Source organism: Lottia gigantea (genome assembly GCF_000327385.1).
Source record: "Lottia gigantea unplaced genomic scaffold LOTGIsca_3, whole genome shotgun sequence".
In the NCBI taxonomy this organism is placed as follows: domain Eukaryota; kingdom Metazoa; phylum Mollusca; class Gastropoda; family Lottiidae; genus Lottia; species Lottia gigantea.
Genome location: NW_008708986.1, coordinates 4,202,065 through 4,222,899, shown reverse-complemented (window position 1 = coordinate 4,222,899; position 20,835 = coordinate 4,202,065). Strand labels below are relative to the sequence as shown.

Genomic DNA, 20,835 nt, shown 5'->3' with positions numbered 1-20,835 from the left:
ATGAAGATTGCTCTCCTTTTTCTGCTCATCATCCAATCTGGTCATGGTCAAGATGACTGTCCTGTAAGATGTCGATGTGAGAAGAATGTGACAGTCGTCTTGTGTCATGAACCATTATTTGAATTTCCAGTACTACCTTCCAGAGTTGAACATTTAGACCTTTCTGGAGCCAATTTAGGACCTGCACTGGGTCCCAGGTACCTGTACCTTCCATCACTGAAATATCTTGACCTATCACACAATGGACTCGTGAATATTTCTCACAGCAGTTTCCGTGGGTTTGTTAGACTGGAATATTTGAAGTTATCTAACAATTACCTCCGCGGTTTGCCCAGCAATATTTTCTGTGACAATACCAATCTAAAAGTTTTAGATATCAGTGACAACTTGTTCCGTGTCATGCCTGATGCTATATTTAGAAGCCTTGAAAATTTAGAGGTCTTCAGTATCCGCAACAACAAGCTTAAAATTCTTCACCTTGGACCTAGATGGCAAGTATCCCGGAAGCTGAAAAAGCTTGATTTTTCACTCAACAACTTCTGGAATATTTCACAAAACGCCTTCGAGTTTACCAGGTACTGGATTCAAAGAACAAAGAGATCGTTGAACTTGCGGAGATGTGGGATACACAAAATTGAAAATGGTACATTATCCACTTTTAACGGTCTTCACGATCTTGACTTGTCAGATAATAATTTGTCCGTGGACAATATCGAATTTATTTTGAAGGAAATGCAGGATACACATCTGAAACGTGTGGACCTATCGGGACTCAATATAAACAGTATTGAAAGTATTTTAGGAAATGTAAGCAGGCTTTCACTAGAATATTTAAATTTGTCTAATAATACTATCAGTACAATACCCAGCTCATCACTTGGCAACATGCGGAGTCTGATGAATCTCAATGTGAGCAGGAATAGATTGGAATCTGATATTAATGGGATCAAAGACTTAGGGAACTTGATATCACTGGATATCTCTTACAATAACCTGCAATCATTCCCATTACAGATAACAACTGAGATATTTAGAGTGACTTATTTAGATATTTCTCACAACAAACTTCAAGATTCCACCCAGGTTCATGTATCTCCACTTAAATCCTTGGTGTATCTTAATTTAAGCCGCAACGAGTTAGACAGTATTGTTTTGCCCAGTAACACTTCAAACTTGAGAGATCTCATTTTCGCCGATAATAAAATTTCTAATGTATATTCGATTCACAATGTTCCTAATCTCCGAAGATTTGACATTTCTCAAAACCAAATTACTCATCTTGGACCATTTCTGTTCACCCATACAAACAAATTTCAGATAGCAAATTTCAGTAATAACAAAATAACTGAAATTGATCATCGAAGTTTTTTGGCATCCGCTCCTTGTGTTGTTGATTTGTCTCACAATTTGTTGACCACTGTGAAATTTGGAAGCTGGTCGAATACAAGCTCAATCATCTTACGCGCCAACGAAATTTCAGACATAACCGATGAAACGTTCTATGGAATGAGTGACTTGAAATTCTTAGACGTGTCTAAAAACAAACTACGATATATACAAACAAATGCTTTCAAGTATCTGGTACAATTACAAAGACTAAATCTAGCTCAAAACTCTCTGAATATTAACTCTCGTGATCTTGTCAACATTCTTCGTCCGCTGAAATCTCTACTTGAGTTTCGGTTATCCTATAACCATATGACAGAAATAAATTCGACAGTTTTCAATCCCGCTCAGAAGCTAGAAAAAATATTCTTAAATGGTAACAATTTTACTACGTTTTCATCGACATTTTTCAATGAACTTAACCATTTACAATTTTTGAACGTATCTGACAATCCGTTTGTATGTGACTGTGACTTATTGGAATTTCGCTTGTGGCTTGAAGAAATCATGATAAGTAAATTTAATATTTCGGTCATATCAGGTCACTTGTGTTCTGACCCACCCAGGCACCTCGGGATTTCAATTTTCGATTTTGAAGTTGGGGATTTTGAATGTAACTTAAGCTTATTTTATACAATCATTGTTGGTTCGGTTGGATTATTCGTGACATTAATTGGTATTGTTGCGTCTCTGATATGGAGATATTGTAGAAAGCGCAATGACCTGAAAGAGATTATGGTCATTAGAAGAAAGCGACACACTAAAAATAGACATAATGTTAAAAAGGATGCTCCGAAAAGTGCGCTGAAACCAAGTGAACGGAATGTGGATTTGCCACGATTTAAAGCTGCTAAATTTGTTCTACCTAACATTTTTACATCGTCTCCAGCTGACAACTGGAAACATTTTCGTGATCAACGTCGGCCATTTTACGTAGATAGGTACGGAAGAAGAGTATTCGTAAATGGCGTGAACCAATATCATACAGACAAGCGCTACCCACGACGTGTTAAACCATACTGTGTTAACTGCAACAACACTAACAACAAGCAGCTGAAAGGTGGTACGTTTCCACCCAGAAATAAGGGTGATTTACTGTATTGTAACCTTTGTTCCGAATCCAAACAACACCAAAAACTTATAAGAAATACGGACGTGGTAGTTCCATATGATAAATATTATTGGGTTTAACCAAGGATTCCCAATATAATTTTGGACATGGTGTATCCGTATGACAAATATTATTGGTTTTAACCAAGAATTCCAATAAAAATACGGACATCGTGGTTACATATGATAAATATTATTGCGTTTAACCAAGAATTCCCAATAAAAAATAAGCTAAGCAATAATATCGAAATTAAAAATTAAAGACAAAAGAGTATTCCACATGTCTGTATGCCATGGTATGGGATTATTGTCTACTTGGCTTATAGAGCTACCATATCTTACTACCAGTGACAGTCATATATTACATGACGTTTGTATAAAGTTAATTTTATTCATGTGTTTTTATATAGTGATTTATATGCCTTTGAATTTCGATGATATACATAAGTCTTCAATAATATATGTCAGATGTGTGAATTTTATTTACTGTATTATGTAACGAGCTGTCTGATTTGCATAAACATGCATATGCAATTACATCATTACTGACAATAATGTGCCGTAAAATAATAATATTCTGTATAGAAGATCAAGGATATTAAAGTACATCTACGTAAAACTAAAACATCGAGTATTGCACGTTTAATGCTTCAATCAAATATATTTCTGAAAAATATTTGATTTTTTTTTCGTCTTCAGAATAAAAATTGTTCGTACACTTTTTAAGTATATCAATTGATGAATTGAATAGTTGTAAAACTTGTGAATTTGTAATCAATTTGTTATGAGAGAGGTTTCAGAATAGGTGATCAATAAAATTCAATAAAAATTATCAACTATTTTAAATTTGTACTGCATCACATCAAAATATACTTGAAATGTCTGAAACCTGAATAAAAAAAACTCCTTATATATCTTATATACACATACACAATGGATTCTATACTTAAATGCCTCAAGTAATAAAAACATAATATTCATCATGATGGCTATTTTGTACTAGGTTCTATCCGCTCCGAAAGATGATGTTCGATTGTTACATTTAGTGATTCAATATAACGACTGGAGGTAAAAATTCCACTCTTAAAACATTTCGATTGGAAAACTAATAACAAATGATGTAAAGGGAAGTATTTGCCACTTTTTCAAAAGAGGAATTATGACTGATTCCCGTCTCTCAGTGACCTGTAGGTCATATATATTAAATTCAATATTATTTCATATTGTGAAGTAAACTTTTCTGAACATCATTCGGTTACTCTTTGAAAGTCGATTTACATTTTTCCCCTTAGCCTTAAACACTTCATAACGACAATGATAAAATATACATAAATGTTCCTAATATATCAATCTCTTTTTGTATATATTCCAAAATCGCATTTAGAGTGAAAACCGCTGCCCCTAAATTTCAAAAGCGATTTGATATCAGGCACAATCTCGGGCATTCGGCAGTTACCGTAAAGCTGAATCGGTCGTTGTGTCTTCTTCAGCGAGATTCTTTACTTACGCAAGAGATAGTAATATTGCGACATGAATATAGTCCATAAATTTTAGCCTTTTGGGGACAATCCTGCCTTATGCTATATTGTGACTTTCGGTAAGCCAAAGGTACTTTTTTATTATTCTTTTGAATCCATGGATCTTATGGATGTTTTGTTTTTAATGTCTTTATTTACAAATATTTGTAACGAACGACCAGCCTATGACATTTGAAGTACCATAATCACGCGATCACGTGACGATATTGTCATGGGTCCGGCAAACAATGGCTGCCATTCAATACCGTGATATGTTGTAGAGCACACTTTTTTAAATTACGTATAAAACAACATGTATACAAGTACATATAATGTTGAAGCACCACCTTTAGTGCAGGAGGTGGCAGATTTTAACACGGCGATCGAGATTAGAACTCGCGACCCCAATTTGTTCAGTGTTACCAGAGAAATGATGTTGCAGTAGTTTATGTGCAGTCAATTCGTGTAGATATTATTGTTGTCAGGTCTGATATAAGCTTTCAGGTCGTATATTATAGTATAGTTATCCCCCTTATATTGGATTTAATTATAAAGATTACTCCACTTTCCTCTCTATATGAAAATATGTATTGTACGTGTTTTGTCGCCGTTTCTGTCAGTCAATATTTTCTGGCAAGGTAATACTAGACAAGTTCGATATTTCATCCGATTTGAATAAAAATTATGATGATATAGATTGGCTAAATCTCGGAGAAGTTGACAATTGATAATATTGAAATGAAAGGTTTCAGAATGTTTGCCCCTATTGTAACTATACTTTAATCCCATTCTGATGATATGTATTGATTTTATTTGTTGACAATGCGATTTAAAATTGACCCCTCGTAAAATGCAATTAACAATGTATTGGTGAGTTTTCACGATTCATCGTATGATTTAAAGGTACAAATCAGGATATAATCAATTCAATATAAACTGTTTCAGTGGTGCCCCAAATTTACTTGTACGGTACGGTATAATCGAAACAGAAGAAAAAAGAAGGAGTGAATACAAGAGGTACTGGTGCTTAACCTATTCTACTGTATGGATAATCACGCATTGTATGAACATCTTACAGCGTACCTTTATAGCAAGGATTTTCAAACTTTTTATTTCAATTACCCCTTTTAGGATCCTTGATCAATAACTTTTACTAATTCGTGTGAATTAAATGACAATTGTCCCAAAATTTGACATGACATGTTCAAGGTGTAGGCTGGCATCTAGCTCGCTGAGATTGGTGATGAATGTTCAGCTTTGGCGGTGGATGGGAGATGGCATGCTGGATGATGGGCGGTAGGAGCATGGTGCACTTATTGTGTTCTTTGCTCTGGTTCCTTGTTGATTGAATTGGGTGCTTCATTGTCCGGTACCTGGCATTTTTTTTTGTTTCTTTTCGAGTTTTGGGTGTCGGCTGTTGCTTTATGTATGCTTGTTGCTCTGTTTTCTATCGTTGTTTGTTTTGTGCTTGATGGGATTTCTGTGTGTGGGTTGGGGCATTGGTGTGATGGTCTTCTTTTTTGTTTCACATTTATAGTTTTGTGTTCATATTAGTTTTATTATGGGAGCTTGTACATCTTTTAATTCTAACCCAAGTAAAATAAAGAGTCTAAATCACAACCCGACACAATAATTTGCGCTAAAATTAGAATTGTTTAATTTAAAGTTGTAAATACTACAACAGTAATTTTCATAATTTATGCAAACCAAGTAAGGACCTGTAAGAAGTGGGCAAATAGTAATACTCATCTAAATTGAAATAGGTTCAAAAACTATTATTTACACCCCCATTGAGTCTAAAACTGTGTCATACCTCGGCATTTTAATATGTGAAATGAGCTACTACCATTAGATGATGTGACTTAAAATGCTAAATATAACAGGGATAAATGCGACATCGACCCATTTATACTTATCAACATTATAGTCTGAACAAAGGGTAAATACTAAGGATCAGTCATTTATGCGTCACTATCATCTGATATATCTCACCTGTGTGTACTTTTTTATAATTGCGAAATATATTTGAAATGTCATACAGGTACCTAAGAATACGCCCAATTATTCATAAGTAAAATGTTTGCAATACCGACTTCATCTGTTTATTGCATAATATAGAGTAATATAACTCATAAATCCCACCTTACTGGTAATCTATTTTGGTGTATTCGTGTTATTCTCGTTCAGAAAAAAAAACCGAATTGTTTTTTAAATCTCATTTAATATGTACGTCGTCGCGGTAGAAAATACAACTTAAATTCGATTTTGAATTCGAATTTTTTTTTTAAATACATGGTTTTAAACCAGGTAAAGACTTGATACGATATTAACCTTGTATTCACGCCCTATGTATACATAGGTCACTGGTTAGTTGAGCCGAAGGATCTGATATAGAAAAAACACTGCCTGGTGTTGCCCTCTTCATTAGCCCAGGTGAAGAAGAGTAGGGCGTAACTCGGTTCATTTCATCTCTAGTGTGCTGAGTTTCCGTTTTTGCATGTAACTAAAAGTTTAAGTTTTGATTCTTTTTGCGTATGAACCCGATATTAACTTCAGTTTTGGGTCTGATTTTCAAGTTAACGACAAAGAAGCTACAATTCTTATTCTATTTAATGTATCTTGATTCAGTTGCTTTTTCAAATGATGTGTACTACGTTGACGTATACTAATTTCAAAGATATCGTATAACACTTAAACTGGAAAAAACAAATTTACCCTAACATTATTTCTAAATGTTATAATCTGGTGTTCTCAGAAAACCTTATATTATCTCGTTGCTTAGGTCACCAGTTTACCCTAAAATTACATCTAAGTATTACAAACTGGCGTTTTCAAAGAACCTTATATTATCCTCATATCTGAGGTCGCCAGTTTACACTAACATTATACTCGTTCTCAGAGAATCGTATATTATCCACATCTCTGAAATCACCAGTTTACACTTACATTATAGTTATACCTTAAGGTAACAATCTCAGAGAACCTTATATTATCCACATCTCCAAGATCACCAGTTTAAACCTACATTATATCTAAATGTTATAATCTGGCGTTCTCAGAGAAACTTATATAATCCACATCTCTGAGATTGCGACTTTACACCAACATCCTATCTAAATGTTATAATATGGTGTTCTTGCTTAAATTATCAACAACGTGAGAGTGTCAACTGTTCATTTATGCAAGTTCGTACACTGGACTATCAATGGAAGCAAAAGAAAGCCTTTACACGATTCTCAAAACACAAAGAATAGTCTTGTTGACTCTTCACTTGATAATCACGACAAAGAATTTAATCAATAGGAATTACCTGTCCTTATAAATCATAACACGACGTCAGAAAGCACGTGAGACTGACTTCGGTATACATACATTGTTAAACAACAGGAAAATAAAACAGCCTTGATACAGCTATATATAAAACCACACACACGGCTACTTTTTTATTCTTCAACCCGACGTATCTTGAATAGCTACTATTTCTACTAACACAATTTAACATGGAGTGTTCTGGAATTATATTAATTGCCATTAACATCTTATTTCTGGTGAGTACATTTTACTATTAAGTCTATGATTTTTACAAGGAATACACTTAAAAGAATATTTTATTGTTGTTCAAATCAATGCTTTTTATCTATTCACACTCACAACTTCCCCCAGGAAAACAATACACGTTCATATCACCAATTGTTTTCATATGGCATTGCTTGGACAGCTTGTTTTTGTAAGAAAATTTTCCTTTAAATTTTTGACAAGAGTTTGAAACATTGTAAAGAATGAATTTATTAGGTTATATACAAATTAAATTGTTGTTTTTGAAGATTTAAATTTCTAACTTAGGTAAATTGTAATTTAACAAATTAGTTATTCAAATGTTACATTCGTGTATAAACCAATAATATTTACTAACAAAGATAGGTCAATACTAGTATAATCTAAGTACATGTACAATTGAGAAATTAGGTTTATGCCATTTTAAAGTATTTTATAGCGGCAATTCAACAAGATTTGCTGGATATCTAATTTACTGGCGGTGAGCCAAGAAAAACCGTTATAGCGAATTTCGCAATCTGTACAAGTATTTGTTTTATTTCGAAATGCAAATCAAGAGCACGTTATTGTATATAACAAAACATCCCGAGCCAAGTGGTTGTAGATACAGAATTAAAGGGACAGATTCGTTAAATTCCTTTAAAATGCCTCTAACTAGGAATTTCTCTTTCGATTTTTATGTGTCTTTCCTATATATGGCTCTAAAAAACTAATCGTCTTTTTTACCTTATCATGGGGATAATTCTTGTCATTCGTGGATTTAAAGGCTGTGAACACTATTAGTATTGGCTCAGCTAAAAAAAACGTTTCTGAGACTAAAGGACGATTGGTCAAACAGATGGCTAGCCTATCCCTTTAACATTAAAAATCAACACGCAAATACAAAGTGTATTACATGACATACAATCAGTAAAGGCTATTTGAGACTTCCTTTTCTGAAAATCAAAATTAATTACGTAATTCGAACGTTAATTTTTGTGAAATATAATCTTACACCGAATTGAGGAAATTGTTTAGCAATTTATCACAATTCAAATTATACATTGAAAATCTTTGAACCATTGAGTGACTTGCAAAGTCTCGCCCAACTCTTTTCTTTTATGACCTGCTAAAAACCCCTATTTGAGTTAGGCGTAAATAGCAATTTGATACCATAAACAACTTCAGATTTGGTATATGACTGAAATTTGCTTAAATTGTAGGAAGGGGTGGGGGTGGTAAAGAACTTGGACCAGTGGGAATTTTACCTTTAAATCAAAATTATATATTTCGGTAATCGGTATCACAAGCACACTTTCTTACGTATTGTTAGTTTCATTGCAGAAGCATATTCTAGCAACACAGCTTTTCGAAGTTGTGAAACAGACAGTCCTACATGGCAGCCATCTATTATAGAATTATAAATATAGTCTTATCAGCTTATCCTAGACAATGTAGGTCAATGATTTTATTGTAGAATGACTCATTGTTTGACAAGCAAGTATAGAAATACGAACAAGATTCTGATTTTTAAAAAGACAGATTTACCATACGTTCGACCAATCGTACCTTAGTCTCAGAGACGAGAAGATTTTAGTTAAGCCAGTCAATCGAGCCTTCACATAAGCCAGTCAATCGAGCCTTCACATCCGCGTTTGAAAGATGAATTGGCGACTTTTCTTTTTTGAGACTCCACCATATATTGAAAGGTAGAAAAATAAAGTGAAATTACTAGAGATATATTTGAAAGGATTTGTAGTTCTAGTACCCCTGAAGACTATTTACTTATGTACATAACCCAAATCAACCCACGAAAACGTGGAACATGACCTTTAAAGAATATATATTCCAGTTGAAATAAGACTTTTAATTTGAGAAACAGTTTTTTTTTATCATATGTAATATAGTTGAAATACACGTCTGTGTGTATTTGTTGTTGTTAACGTATGCTATCAAGTATATTTCTCAGCCAATAAGATGCAGGAATTTTCTACTTATCAATGTACTTTTAGTGTCCAGTAAAAGTCGATGTCGATATCAGGTTTATGAAGGATATGGCATTGTACAGGAAGTTAAAATTGGCTTAAGGAATTATGTTCCAAAAGCTTTATGAGAGAAAATTACAATCTCACTATATCAATTGCTAAATATAGCTGATAGTCTTTCTTGGAGTGAAAGAAAAGTAGGTAACAGTAGGAACCGACATGCACTTATCCTAATATCAATTCATTCAAGCCGACAAAATCAATGAGGTAGACATGAAATAGTAAAACAGTCACCCTGGGTAATTCAAGATTGAAATGAAAATCAAGTATCTGTGTATAGAGTGAGCTCCAAAATTCGCAAGATGAATTATCTCTTAATTGTGTTATTATGCTCTATTGAAATACAAGTGAATGAGGTCTCTTAAACATGAACTAAAAAGTAACCCCTAAATAACATCCCTGCGTCTATTGTGAAGGATTTCAAATAACATGTATTAATATCCTATGTAGTCGACATTTATGTTTTGTTCAGTTTATTTTCGAACTTGTATCAAATACCATTAAAGAGACCGTTTTACTGTTAAAGGCCATGTTCCGTCTTAACCGGGGATTGATTTGGGTCTTGAATAATATAATATGTAAAAATTGTATAATTCCTTCAAATATACTTCAAACTAGAAATTTCACTTTCTTTTCTAAATATGTCTTTTCCATATATGACGAAGTATCACGAAGAGACGAGTCATTTTATCTTTCAAACGTAGATGATTCTGTGCACACATGGATTTGAAATTTCGAAAACTTGATGAAATTCCTGTTTCTGAGACTAAGATGTCTCTTTAAAACTTTGTTAACGCAAGCATTAATAATTAGCTATCCCTTTCGTTGAATAAATGCTCCAATTACGACACCAACTGAACAACTCATTTTAGATCTTGTTAGTTCTGTCAGCGATGTCTAAAACACGATCTAGTAAAAATAAAGTAGAAAAGTGAAAGAGTTTTGCTGGACTCCGAAGCCATTATCACAAGAAATATTACAAGTGATTAAAATGATGATATATGACATACCGTCTTGAAAAGTCTGGGGGTGCGGGGAAAAGGTCGACCTAGCAGAATATGAGGGCAAGTAGAAAAGGCCGACCTAGCGAATGACAGAATCTGAGGGCAAGTGCAAAGGTCGACATAGCAACTGACAGAATCTGAGAGCGAATGGAAAGGTCGACCTAGAGACTGACATAATCTCTGAGAGCGAGGGAATTTTCGTCGAATGATCCTTTCGATACCCAAGCGTATTGCTGGATTCAGCCGACTCGGGCATATCTACGATTTATAGTAGCAGTTATTGCTATGTTCTACATATAGCAAAATGTCGCCGAACTTTTCGATAAAAAAAAACAAGATGTAACGATCTAAACGATGTAGATATGGATTAATACAAGCTTTGGTCTTTGTCTGAAAATGTAGATATTTCGGGATAAGCCTTAAGATTTCCTCAATATTATCTTACAATTCCTATGTACAAATAAGTTGCTCTAGCGAAACATTATGTTTTCCCACATCTTATTTCTTCACTCGATAGTTTGATCATGTATGTTTTTTATTGAATTGTCTTGATCTAAGTTGTCGTATCCACGGTAATATTGTTAAAGTGTTATGCTTATATATTATGGATTATGGTATGTCGCCCGGCTGATTTCATCTTATGGTATTCTGAAATAAGTAAGAGCTAGTTGAACCGTTAAGAGACTTAAACAACCTCTTACAAATAGGACTATTATATTTATCGACCTCTGATTAGCCAGACTGTACTTGATGTAAACTTGTAATTTGAAAAATGTTATTACCCTCAACTGAAATGAATCCTTATCGGTAAAACTGCGTTTCTCTTTATGTGTGATATAAGTAGTATACCGAGGATCTTTACCTTTTCACACTAAATCGTGACCTTGTTGTACTCGCTTCGGTTATAATACCATGAGATTCAATAAGTCACAAGACAACCTATCAAACAATCGTATTTTTATACATTTAATGACCACGAGAAGTCATTGTATCATGGTTATTAATTAATGAATTTTATCACCAATTTCACACCCACAAATTAATGCCTGTTTGATATGTAGTGTGTTATACGTGAGAATGAAAGAACACTCTCCCGAAAGCAAGGCGCTTTTCTATTATCAATTGAATTTTGATTCATGTTCAGTAATTTTGAAGCAATATTGGGAATCACACACACGATAAGGTGGTTATTGATAGTTTCAGATTTAAGACAAAAGCTAATGTTATATATACAATCGCTAGTTGAAAGGAAAAATCTGAAATATTTAAGAATGTTATAATAGTTGTGACCCGTTGGCCTATTTCCTAGAGCTACCTCCACGTGACCTCTTGATCCTTTTAAATATCTCGCTACCTGTTTATTTATCATTGATAAATGAAACATGTCAAGTAAATGTCGTAAATGAATGGAGTTTTACGTCCTACTTTTCTGCACCATGCGAGGTAATGAAGACGGCGGTATATTTCATACTTTCTTCATGCAGTAATTTGTTCATCGTAATCTCTGAGCAGATAGTCTGATTTTGCAATGCAGTGTGGAATCGGACATTTTGCAATTTATTTGAAGGTCGGGTTTATCGATATAGATTAGGAAAGTGATGATACTACTAAAGTGAACTAAAAATGTTCGTAAATGGTCTGATGCGTTTTCAAACCCAATCGCTGAAAGAACTGAAGCAAATGGTTAGCCTGAATAGCATCAAACATAACATTTTGAAGTAAAACAATTATCTTAACTGTATTATTTCTCTATGTTTACAACGTTCTGAATTATTAATGTGTTTTTGTCTTAAAAAACACTGTTTTGTCATATATCACCCTTATTGCTTCACAGTTTTTCTTTGGCATTTTGGCCTTTGGCTATATTTTCTTGATTATGTATGTTTATCGGTCTTCTTATTTCCATTTGCACCATTCCAAATTGCGGTTTCACGATACACTTATAAGACTAAGACGTTACTATTACCAATTCCGTTTGCTTGAACGAATAACATTCAGAACTTTTTATTAGAATTACACATGAACCATGATAAGGAAATGAAAAATTAGAATTGAATAAATATAAGTTCCTGAAACCATTTAATTAGCCCAAGATTAGAAAAAATGACGTATAACTGTATTATTCTCTAGAAAGCTTGGTTTTTCAGTTGCTTTCGATCTTGGATTCTTTTGATTTTTAATGCCTATGTTTCTGTGGTGTAGGACTTTGAATCTTCCAGAATTTTTCCTTTGATCCCTTAGTGACCCTATATAACTACAAACTTTATAACTTTATAAGTATATTACTTTAATTCTCGACCTTGAATATGTCATTTTCACCCATAATTCCAGTCGACCCAGGTGTAAATGTGTACAGATAATCCGGGAAAGATCAATGACAAGGAAAAGCTGGTAGAAAGGATCCTTAACGAAGTTAACTGTGAACCTAAGTTGTTATCCTCTTAAAATATAGTTGTTTCTTTCTTTTTTTTTAGTTTTAACCTATGATATTTGCCTTTGATTTATTACTGTATTATTCATAACAATTATGAATATTTTGTAATAATGCATTTAGGCTTTTATAATGTTCGTTCTGATTTCTTAATGATATTTATAAAGACGGGTTTAAGATAATTCCATATGGTGTAAAGTGCGATAGGCTTAACAAACCTTGATCATATTATGGACATAAGACACCTCGAACCGCTTACTTATAGGATAACGCAAGATATATATTTATCATTTATATAAACAGTATGGAAAAACCATTGTAAAATTTCCTTCGCTGATTCCCTCACTGCATATTACGTGTTTACGCGATATAAACAGTAAATAATTTGAGAAGTAGTGTTCAGCCTCAGTTAACTCAATGTAAGACAAGAATGTTCAAGAAATAAAACAGTAATACCAGATATAAACACATTAAAAGTTATTAAAAGTGTTTGTACTTTATCAAAATATGTTACCCGCACGCAGTTTTTAGTTTTTTTTTCTCTTTCTATGTATGCAATATATAAATTTTAAAAAGCTTCATTTTAGAGTGTTAGTGAGACATAAACAATCATCCAACCAACCGAATCCTTTGCATTTTCTAACCATGGTGCGCGTTTCTGTAACAGTGTAAACTATAAGCAGCCATCAGGAAAATGGTTGAATGGCTGCATGTCCGATATCACCAATTTCTCGCTCTTAAATTCAATACACAGTTGTTATTTTCTATATTTCTATCGCTCTACAATTGATATATTGAGTACTATTTTAACAATGAAAATATTTTGATATTGTATTTTCTATACATTTTTCTATTACGTTCTTTAAAGTGTACGCCCAGAAAACCTTTTAATAATGGCACGGTAATATCGATATTAAATTATGCAGCATTATGTGTAATAATAACATTTAGAAAAATATATTATTCAGAGTTGCAACATATGTCACTATGATTCTGTCCTTAATATCTGCATATTAACGAGGCATTGATAGTGATATGTGAATTTATATAATACAACCAAGAGAATGGAAGTTTTCACCGACTTCACTCGACCCAATACATGTACATGTATGAACTATGATTGGGGCCCTTTGACTCTTTCTCTGTGTAATTTCGGCATTTAATTCCAATTCATGGAAATAAACTTATAATGCCTTGCTTTGGCATTGGTCAAGTAAAGTCGGCGAAAACTATCTTTTGACCTAAAGTTCACTCCAGGCAATAGCTTTTCTAAGTCCAAACGCAAGATAAGATAATCAAAGAATTGCAAAGAAAGCACCTCGTACACTTCCATTAACATTGCGGCGTAACAATGATAAACGTATTACGTACGTTGCAAATGATATAAAAAACATACAAAAACTCAAGTAATTTGTATTGCAACCTTAAATTACACAATTTCAAACACAGTGACATGACCAAATACGAAACCAATGTCCCTGCCTTACATAAAATTGAAGCATTATAGAACAAAGCAAAAAGTCTCTATGACCTATTTATTATTTGCCTTAAACTAAATGAATATGAATGATTTCTTTCATAAGCAGTTTGAATGCAACAAAGTAGAGTAATTATTATTAATAGATTTATTGCGTTATTCTTTACTCTGTTATATATCGTGCTTCTAGTTACTTTTTATATTCCTTAATTAAAATCTTTCTTTTGATAAGATTTCTGGAGTAGATCACGAATACTCTGTCAATATCTTTATGTAGAGCTGACGATAACAACTGAAGTGAATGTTGGTAGCCTTCAGAATTATATAAACCATACTTACAAAAAATTTCAAATATAAACTGATTTGATAAAAGTCAGGTATCTACACTACATTCATCTATTCACGAAATACGTCTTATACATTGACTGCAATAGCTACTTTTCTTGTATCACGGGCGTTTCTAAATGTAATAAGCCATAATGTTTACAGTCTGTTTGTTGAGGGCTATGATTTGCTGTATTCAATGGCGAACAATCCAATCAAACCGTTGCATTGATACCAGAAAAGTGACTATTGAAGTCAAGGTATAAGACGAAGTTCGCGCTACCTTGACCATTGTGAGATGCACCACACTTCAAGCGGTCAATGTGTTCACATAGGTGACAATGGCCCTAGATGGTCATTAATAATATCCGAAAAAGGAAGCAAGTTTACAAATCATCGATCACTCGAGTGATCAAAATCGTTTCATTTCTTTGTTCTGGTCACACATTAACAGTGTGATTCAACAATTGTCGCTGGTATTTCACATAGTTAGTAAATATTGCACAAGACCATTTTAAGCTATTGTTTACACCAACTATCTCATCCTTTGATTTTGTTTCCTACTTCATGACCTAGGCCAGTGTTTTTTTTGAATACTATTCTCATCTCACTCTAACAAGACATTATTTATGTGGGGATTTAGCAGCCCTAAACAATCACTCAGTGACAGGAGATCTTCGGGTTGACTGGAGAATAATGATGATGATAAGATTTGACTTCAACTGATAATTCCATTGTAAATATATGTTATATAACGTTAAGGAATGTCGGAGGCCTATAATCAGATTTACATTGCACTACGGTAAAGGTTAATACAATTTATGAGTTAACATGGCTTCGCGTTTGGTTTTTCTGGTTTTTCTCAAGTTTTCTTTGCTTTTGATCTAAATTAATTTGTTCTTCATTTAAAATCATCCAGAGGCCAGACACTTTAGTTACAGATAGAAATCTTACGAAGGTCGATAAAGTTATTTCTAACGGTAAACCATAGACAATCGTCTTCATTGTTTATAATTCATTATATGGAAACGATACGCCTGGTTTTATATTCTTTACTGGTTTCTTAAAGTGAAGTGATTTCAGAAGTATTTGTGTCAAGAATAAAACTTAACAGATTTTTCATCTAATCTTGAAAAAATATCTAATAGCAATTGCACCTTTTTGTTCTAGTAACATGTGCATTGTGGCAACCAAAACTACAAAACTGCAAACAGTCCATGTGCCATATTACTGAAATCTGGCCTCATTTATTTGAATTGTGATCAAATTTCGCTGTCGTCCATACAGTTTCATATGCATTTACTTCACGATAACAATATATCTTTGTTCAGATATTAAATGATTAATCAAATGACCAGTCTCTGTTGTTAGGCTGAAATATTGGTATAGTTTTGAAATATTACTAATTTATTGACCACACTGTCATTGTGGCTAATACTATCTGTCCGATAGTGATAATAAAAATACCGAAATAACATATCAGCTTAGTGGACTGTCTGAAAAGTATGCCATGTTGACAAGCCCAATGGCAATGCCCTGCATTCAATATAAATGATATGGATATCATAGTTTCAAATTTCAAAACCACGATCTGGGTTAGACCATAGTTGTATTTCCCAATCTCTCAGTTGAAGTCTTATTACAGACTATTTGTATTCATACAGGTAAACAGACTGTCTAACAGATTGGAATTAATCGACCTTTTATGTACCAAACCCACGGCAGCTCTATTTTAGGAAAAAGGTTAATGCCATTTATTTACGAAACTTACGCCGATCGTTATTAACAATTATTGAGAGTGACATCCCCGTGATTCCATGGTAACGTAACGCCATATTTGTTTAGGTACTAGTGGTGTGGGACGAGATATTGATCACGTAAATGACAATATGTTACCTGGACAGATCTTACTGATATTGAAATCGATAATAAGGTCATCGTAGATATGGTTAATTTTACACATTACTCATCATTGCTTATCGGTACTTAATAATTCTTTTATCTTGTTTACGCCTATATTGACTGATATATTTACCGAGTTGGTCCAATTCCCTGCGCTTTACTTTCATGAAGCCGGTTGCTCATGTATCTATGTGTCGACAAGGGTTTTCATTTTTGTTGCCATTAATCTTTCAGGTTCCTTGTTTGATTCTCCCATAAATCCTTATTATTTTGTGATTTTCGCGTATTCATCTCATGACTTAATTCAGATATCAAATTAGTCATTGCAACCCATTCACAAAAGTTCATTTTCAAATCTCTCATGAACATGGCACATGGAATGTTTGAAAGACCGAAATAATGCTTTTGTTGTAGTTTTTGTTATGATCAGTCTAATCGATTGATTCCTTATAGGTATAGTACCTGTTAGGATGACCAAAAAATTGATCATCAGTGAATTTACGTGGTGTCATAACTATACAGAATCCCTCTAAAATTCATTAAACTAAGTAATTTTCAAACATGCTCAGAGGGGTGTTTCAATAATTATTAAGTGTAATGGATATGTGGTCTTATATAGAGATTCTATTCTTTAGTCATGGCACCTTATAAGTCCAACTGATGAATATAAACACTTATGACCAAGTTTGAGTCTTTGTTATTTTATACCCATTTTAAGATTAAGTATTCCTTTAATAAATTAACGTATCCAACCTCTTGAAATAAGAGTAAATAAGTAATAAGTAAACTTGAGAAATGCTTTCGATTTTGACTATACTTGATTTAGAATCTATGGAGCCGTATCATATGTCTCCCTTCAAGCCAGAGTCTCCTTTTGTTATTGTGCCAGATCGATCTTCATAGATAAAATCAAAGAAAAATCTTCCATTATCGACATTCACTACATTGTTTTGTTTCATACAATTTTAAATACATTGACTTTCTCAATTAATTAGATTGAGACGTCGATTTAACTGGTTTCCTAAGACAATCAAACTGAACCATCCTCCTAAGGAATATATTTAAGTTCGTGTACTAGACAAAGAACGAAGTAAACTATGTTCTTCTATATGAACTGTTCTAATGTCCAACCGTCTAATTTATTATTATTTATCAATAAATGACACAACACGAACATTCATTGCCCGAAATAGCATTTTTGTGATTGTGCTACCATAATTGGTCAAGAGTTATTGAATAATTAAGCCCGGTTGTCACTATCAAAATTTTCTTTGACATGTCAGAAAAAATAATTTAATTGTGACTATAGACAACTTTGAACACGTTTTTGATGGAAAAGTGGCAGTTAAAAGCAGCCTTCCACGGACATACGCTAGAAATGCGGAACGATGCAAGTAGAATCTAGAAGAAACACTGATAATCGTACACCATACGCGAGAAATATAATTCAGATGAGTTTTTATATCGTGTAGCTAGCTAATTTAGTTCGAATACACTGTATTATTTTTTTGAAATATTAGTTTACACTTTAATATGACAGTTGACATTTCCTTGTATGTTTATATATATATATGTTATAAATTGAGTCGAATTTACTAGATGGAGCTTTTATACCTATTGATTTTTCATAACATTCGACTCCTAACAGAAAAATAACTATAAATAATTAAACCTTTACGAATAATATTATCGCCGTGATGTTGCGACGAATCTCTTTACCGCTGATGTTTTTGTTACCGGACTCTTTGAAAGCAATTTGAATGTACCTAGATGGTTTAACTAAGATCTTTAAAGGACGACGTTCGAAATTTCAACGTAATTTTGCAAATACATTGTTTTTCACCAAAATCACAACATAAAACAAATGGTGAAAAATGTGTCAAATTTGATGTGTTCATTAAATGGAAAGTTTTACTATTTCTGACACAGAACATAGTAAAAGCAAACTATTTTCATGTTTTTTCTGCTGTTGTCAATCACGTTCCGACACAGATCAAATAATAACCAGCCAGAGCTTAAAAAATGCCTAAAATGTAAAGTATATCGATTAAAGTAACCTAAGTAAGGAATAACTATTTGTCTGAATATTTCATACAATTATTGCTCTACAATAATTGATGTATTGGGCACTATTTTAACAGTAAGAAAGTTTTTGTCATTATTTCATACCATTATACAATAGTTACAATAAAAGCCGAACTTGTTCTAGTGAGTTTCTTTATCGACTATCACAATGAAAATATATTTGAATTATATGATCACAGATGGTTTATTAAATAGCAGCCATGACACTACACTACACAAAGGATACTTCAGAACATTTTCTTCTGCGTCAATGTTGTTCTTCGATAATAACCTATTTATAGTATAACCTACTCATTAAATTCGTGCATCTCAAGGACTTCATAAAGAAGTACATAGTGTTTGCTTTCTTACACTATAATATCTCTCAAAATCAGCACGTTAAAGATCACCACGACGAGATAGATGAAGCAATTTGTTGGTGAATCCTTTTATTGCCACAGACGTGATACCTTAAAACCGCAATCATTTGTGTTCGAATGGAAAATATTTCTTATTTGAAACAAATGCTTATGAGACCGTAAGACACACCATTGTGTCGCCCGTCCATTCCTACATAATCTAAGTAAATAACTACAATGATTAAAGATTTTTGTAACGTGTGGTTCTATTGCCAGATTTCAAATTTTTTGTCGAGGGGTTCCCAGCTATTATTCTTGACAGGTTAAATTGTTGGGTTGTGTAGCAGGATGCAAGAAGATGATGTAAAAAGGGCTTAATTTTTATTATCAGTTAATAAAAACCCATACAAGCAAAACAATTCCGATAATCAAGACCTCGTTCAAAGAAAAGAATCATCAGGTATGAGTTTTCGCGGCTGATTCAAGCATGGTTTGCAATTTGAACAAAATCTGATATATCTTTTATACTCCTTGTGATTCAGAACATAGAAGAAAATAATCTCCAGAATTAAATGGGAGTAAATTTGAGCCTTATGGATCATCAGTGTCAATTTAGTAGGAAAAGGTATTACATGGTCGTTATATTGTATATAAAGTAGAATGTCAGACAGGTTTGGGAATCAAGTAATCAGATATTACCATAATATTGTCGGTCGGTCGGCCGGTTGGTCGATATGGCGGGGGAAGTTTCAAATGAGAATTAATTTCAAGGCTGAAATACTATCCTTAGAACAGGAGTCTTCACCCTTTCTCTTACTATTACATCTTTCAGGATTCTTGATGGATTGCATTACCCCCTCCCCCCCCCCCTTTCCCCCCCTTCCATAAATCCTTCCTATTTCGTGCTTTTTCTCTGCAATGGTGACAGAGACAAATAGGGTATAATAGTCTCAAGCCTGAATGTTTGAGAGGGTTCTACCAAGAAAATTTTACAAATATTGAATTGATTTTGGTGCGTTCTGACACATATTTTGGAACGACTATTTCTCTTAGGTTTACCCTCCAATACCCACTAAGGTTGAAAACACCAGTCTTAAAAGGAAGACAATTAATTTATAGCTTATCCGCATTCTGTTAGACCTGAAACGTAATAATTATATTCAATGCCGATTTTTCCTATCCGGAAAACACATTAGGTTGTTTTGAATTCATTTTAGATTGAATTGTCATCAGACCTGCTCGTCATATATCCTTTGTCGCTTATCAATATGTGCATCAATCTACTTAAAAGCGGGCCTATTGTGTATATACCAACATTTCAGTTGACACAAATCATTTCAGTTGACATATCATACATCCTCTTGTTTATCACATTGTTGACCTATTTTCACGTAAACAATTCGTGACTGGGAATTCCCATTTATACATTATTAAAGCCTTAATGTAGTGAAAATTTGAACTATTCTTGATTTTATACCGTGACAAGTGGCTATAATTCATTGCACTTCAGGGAGCTCGTAAATTTAACATGTAGAATAATTTCTATGCTTTTGGTTATTAAAACATGAAGCAACTGTTTACCTTCCGGAACATTCGAGGAAACTTAATTAATTGTCTGAACACGATTTAGATAAGTTTGCCATAGAATCATTTCATCCCACACTCACGCACAAAATCTGAGC

General features: G+C 33.4%; 1 protein-coding gene across 1 annotated transcript; it reads left to right on the top strand.

Moving 5' to 3' along the window:
• On the top strand, positions 1 to 1,911 carry LOTGIDRAFT_104899 (hypothetical protein; the record flags this gene model as incomplete). Its single annotated transcript, XM_009057298.1, has 2 exons — positions 1 to 575; positions 1,512 to 1,911. Coding segments are annotated over 2 exons (975 nt in total), but the record flags the coding sequence as incomplete, so codon positions are not given.
• Between the last annotated feature and the right edge of the window lie 18,924 nt (positions 1,912 to 20,835).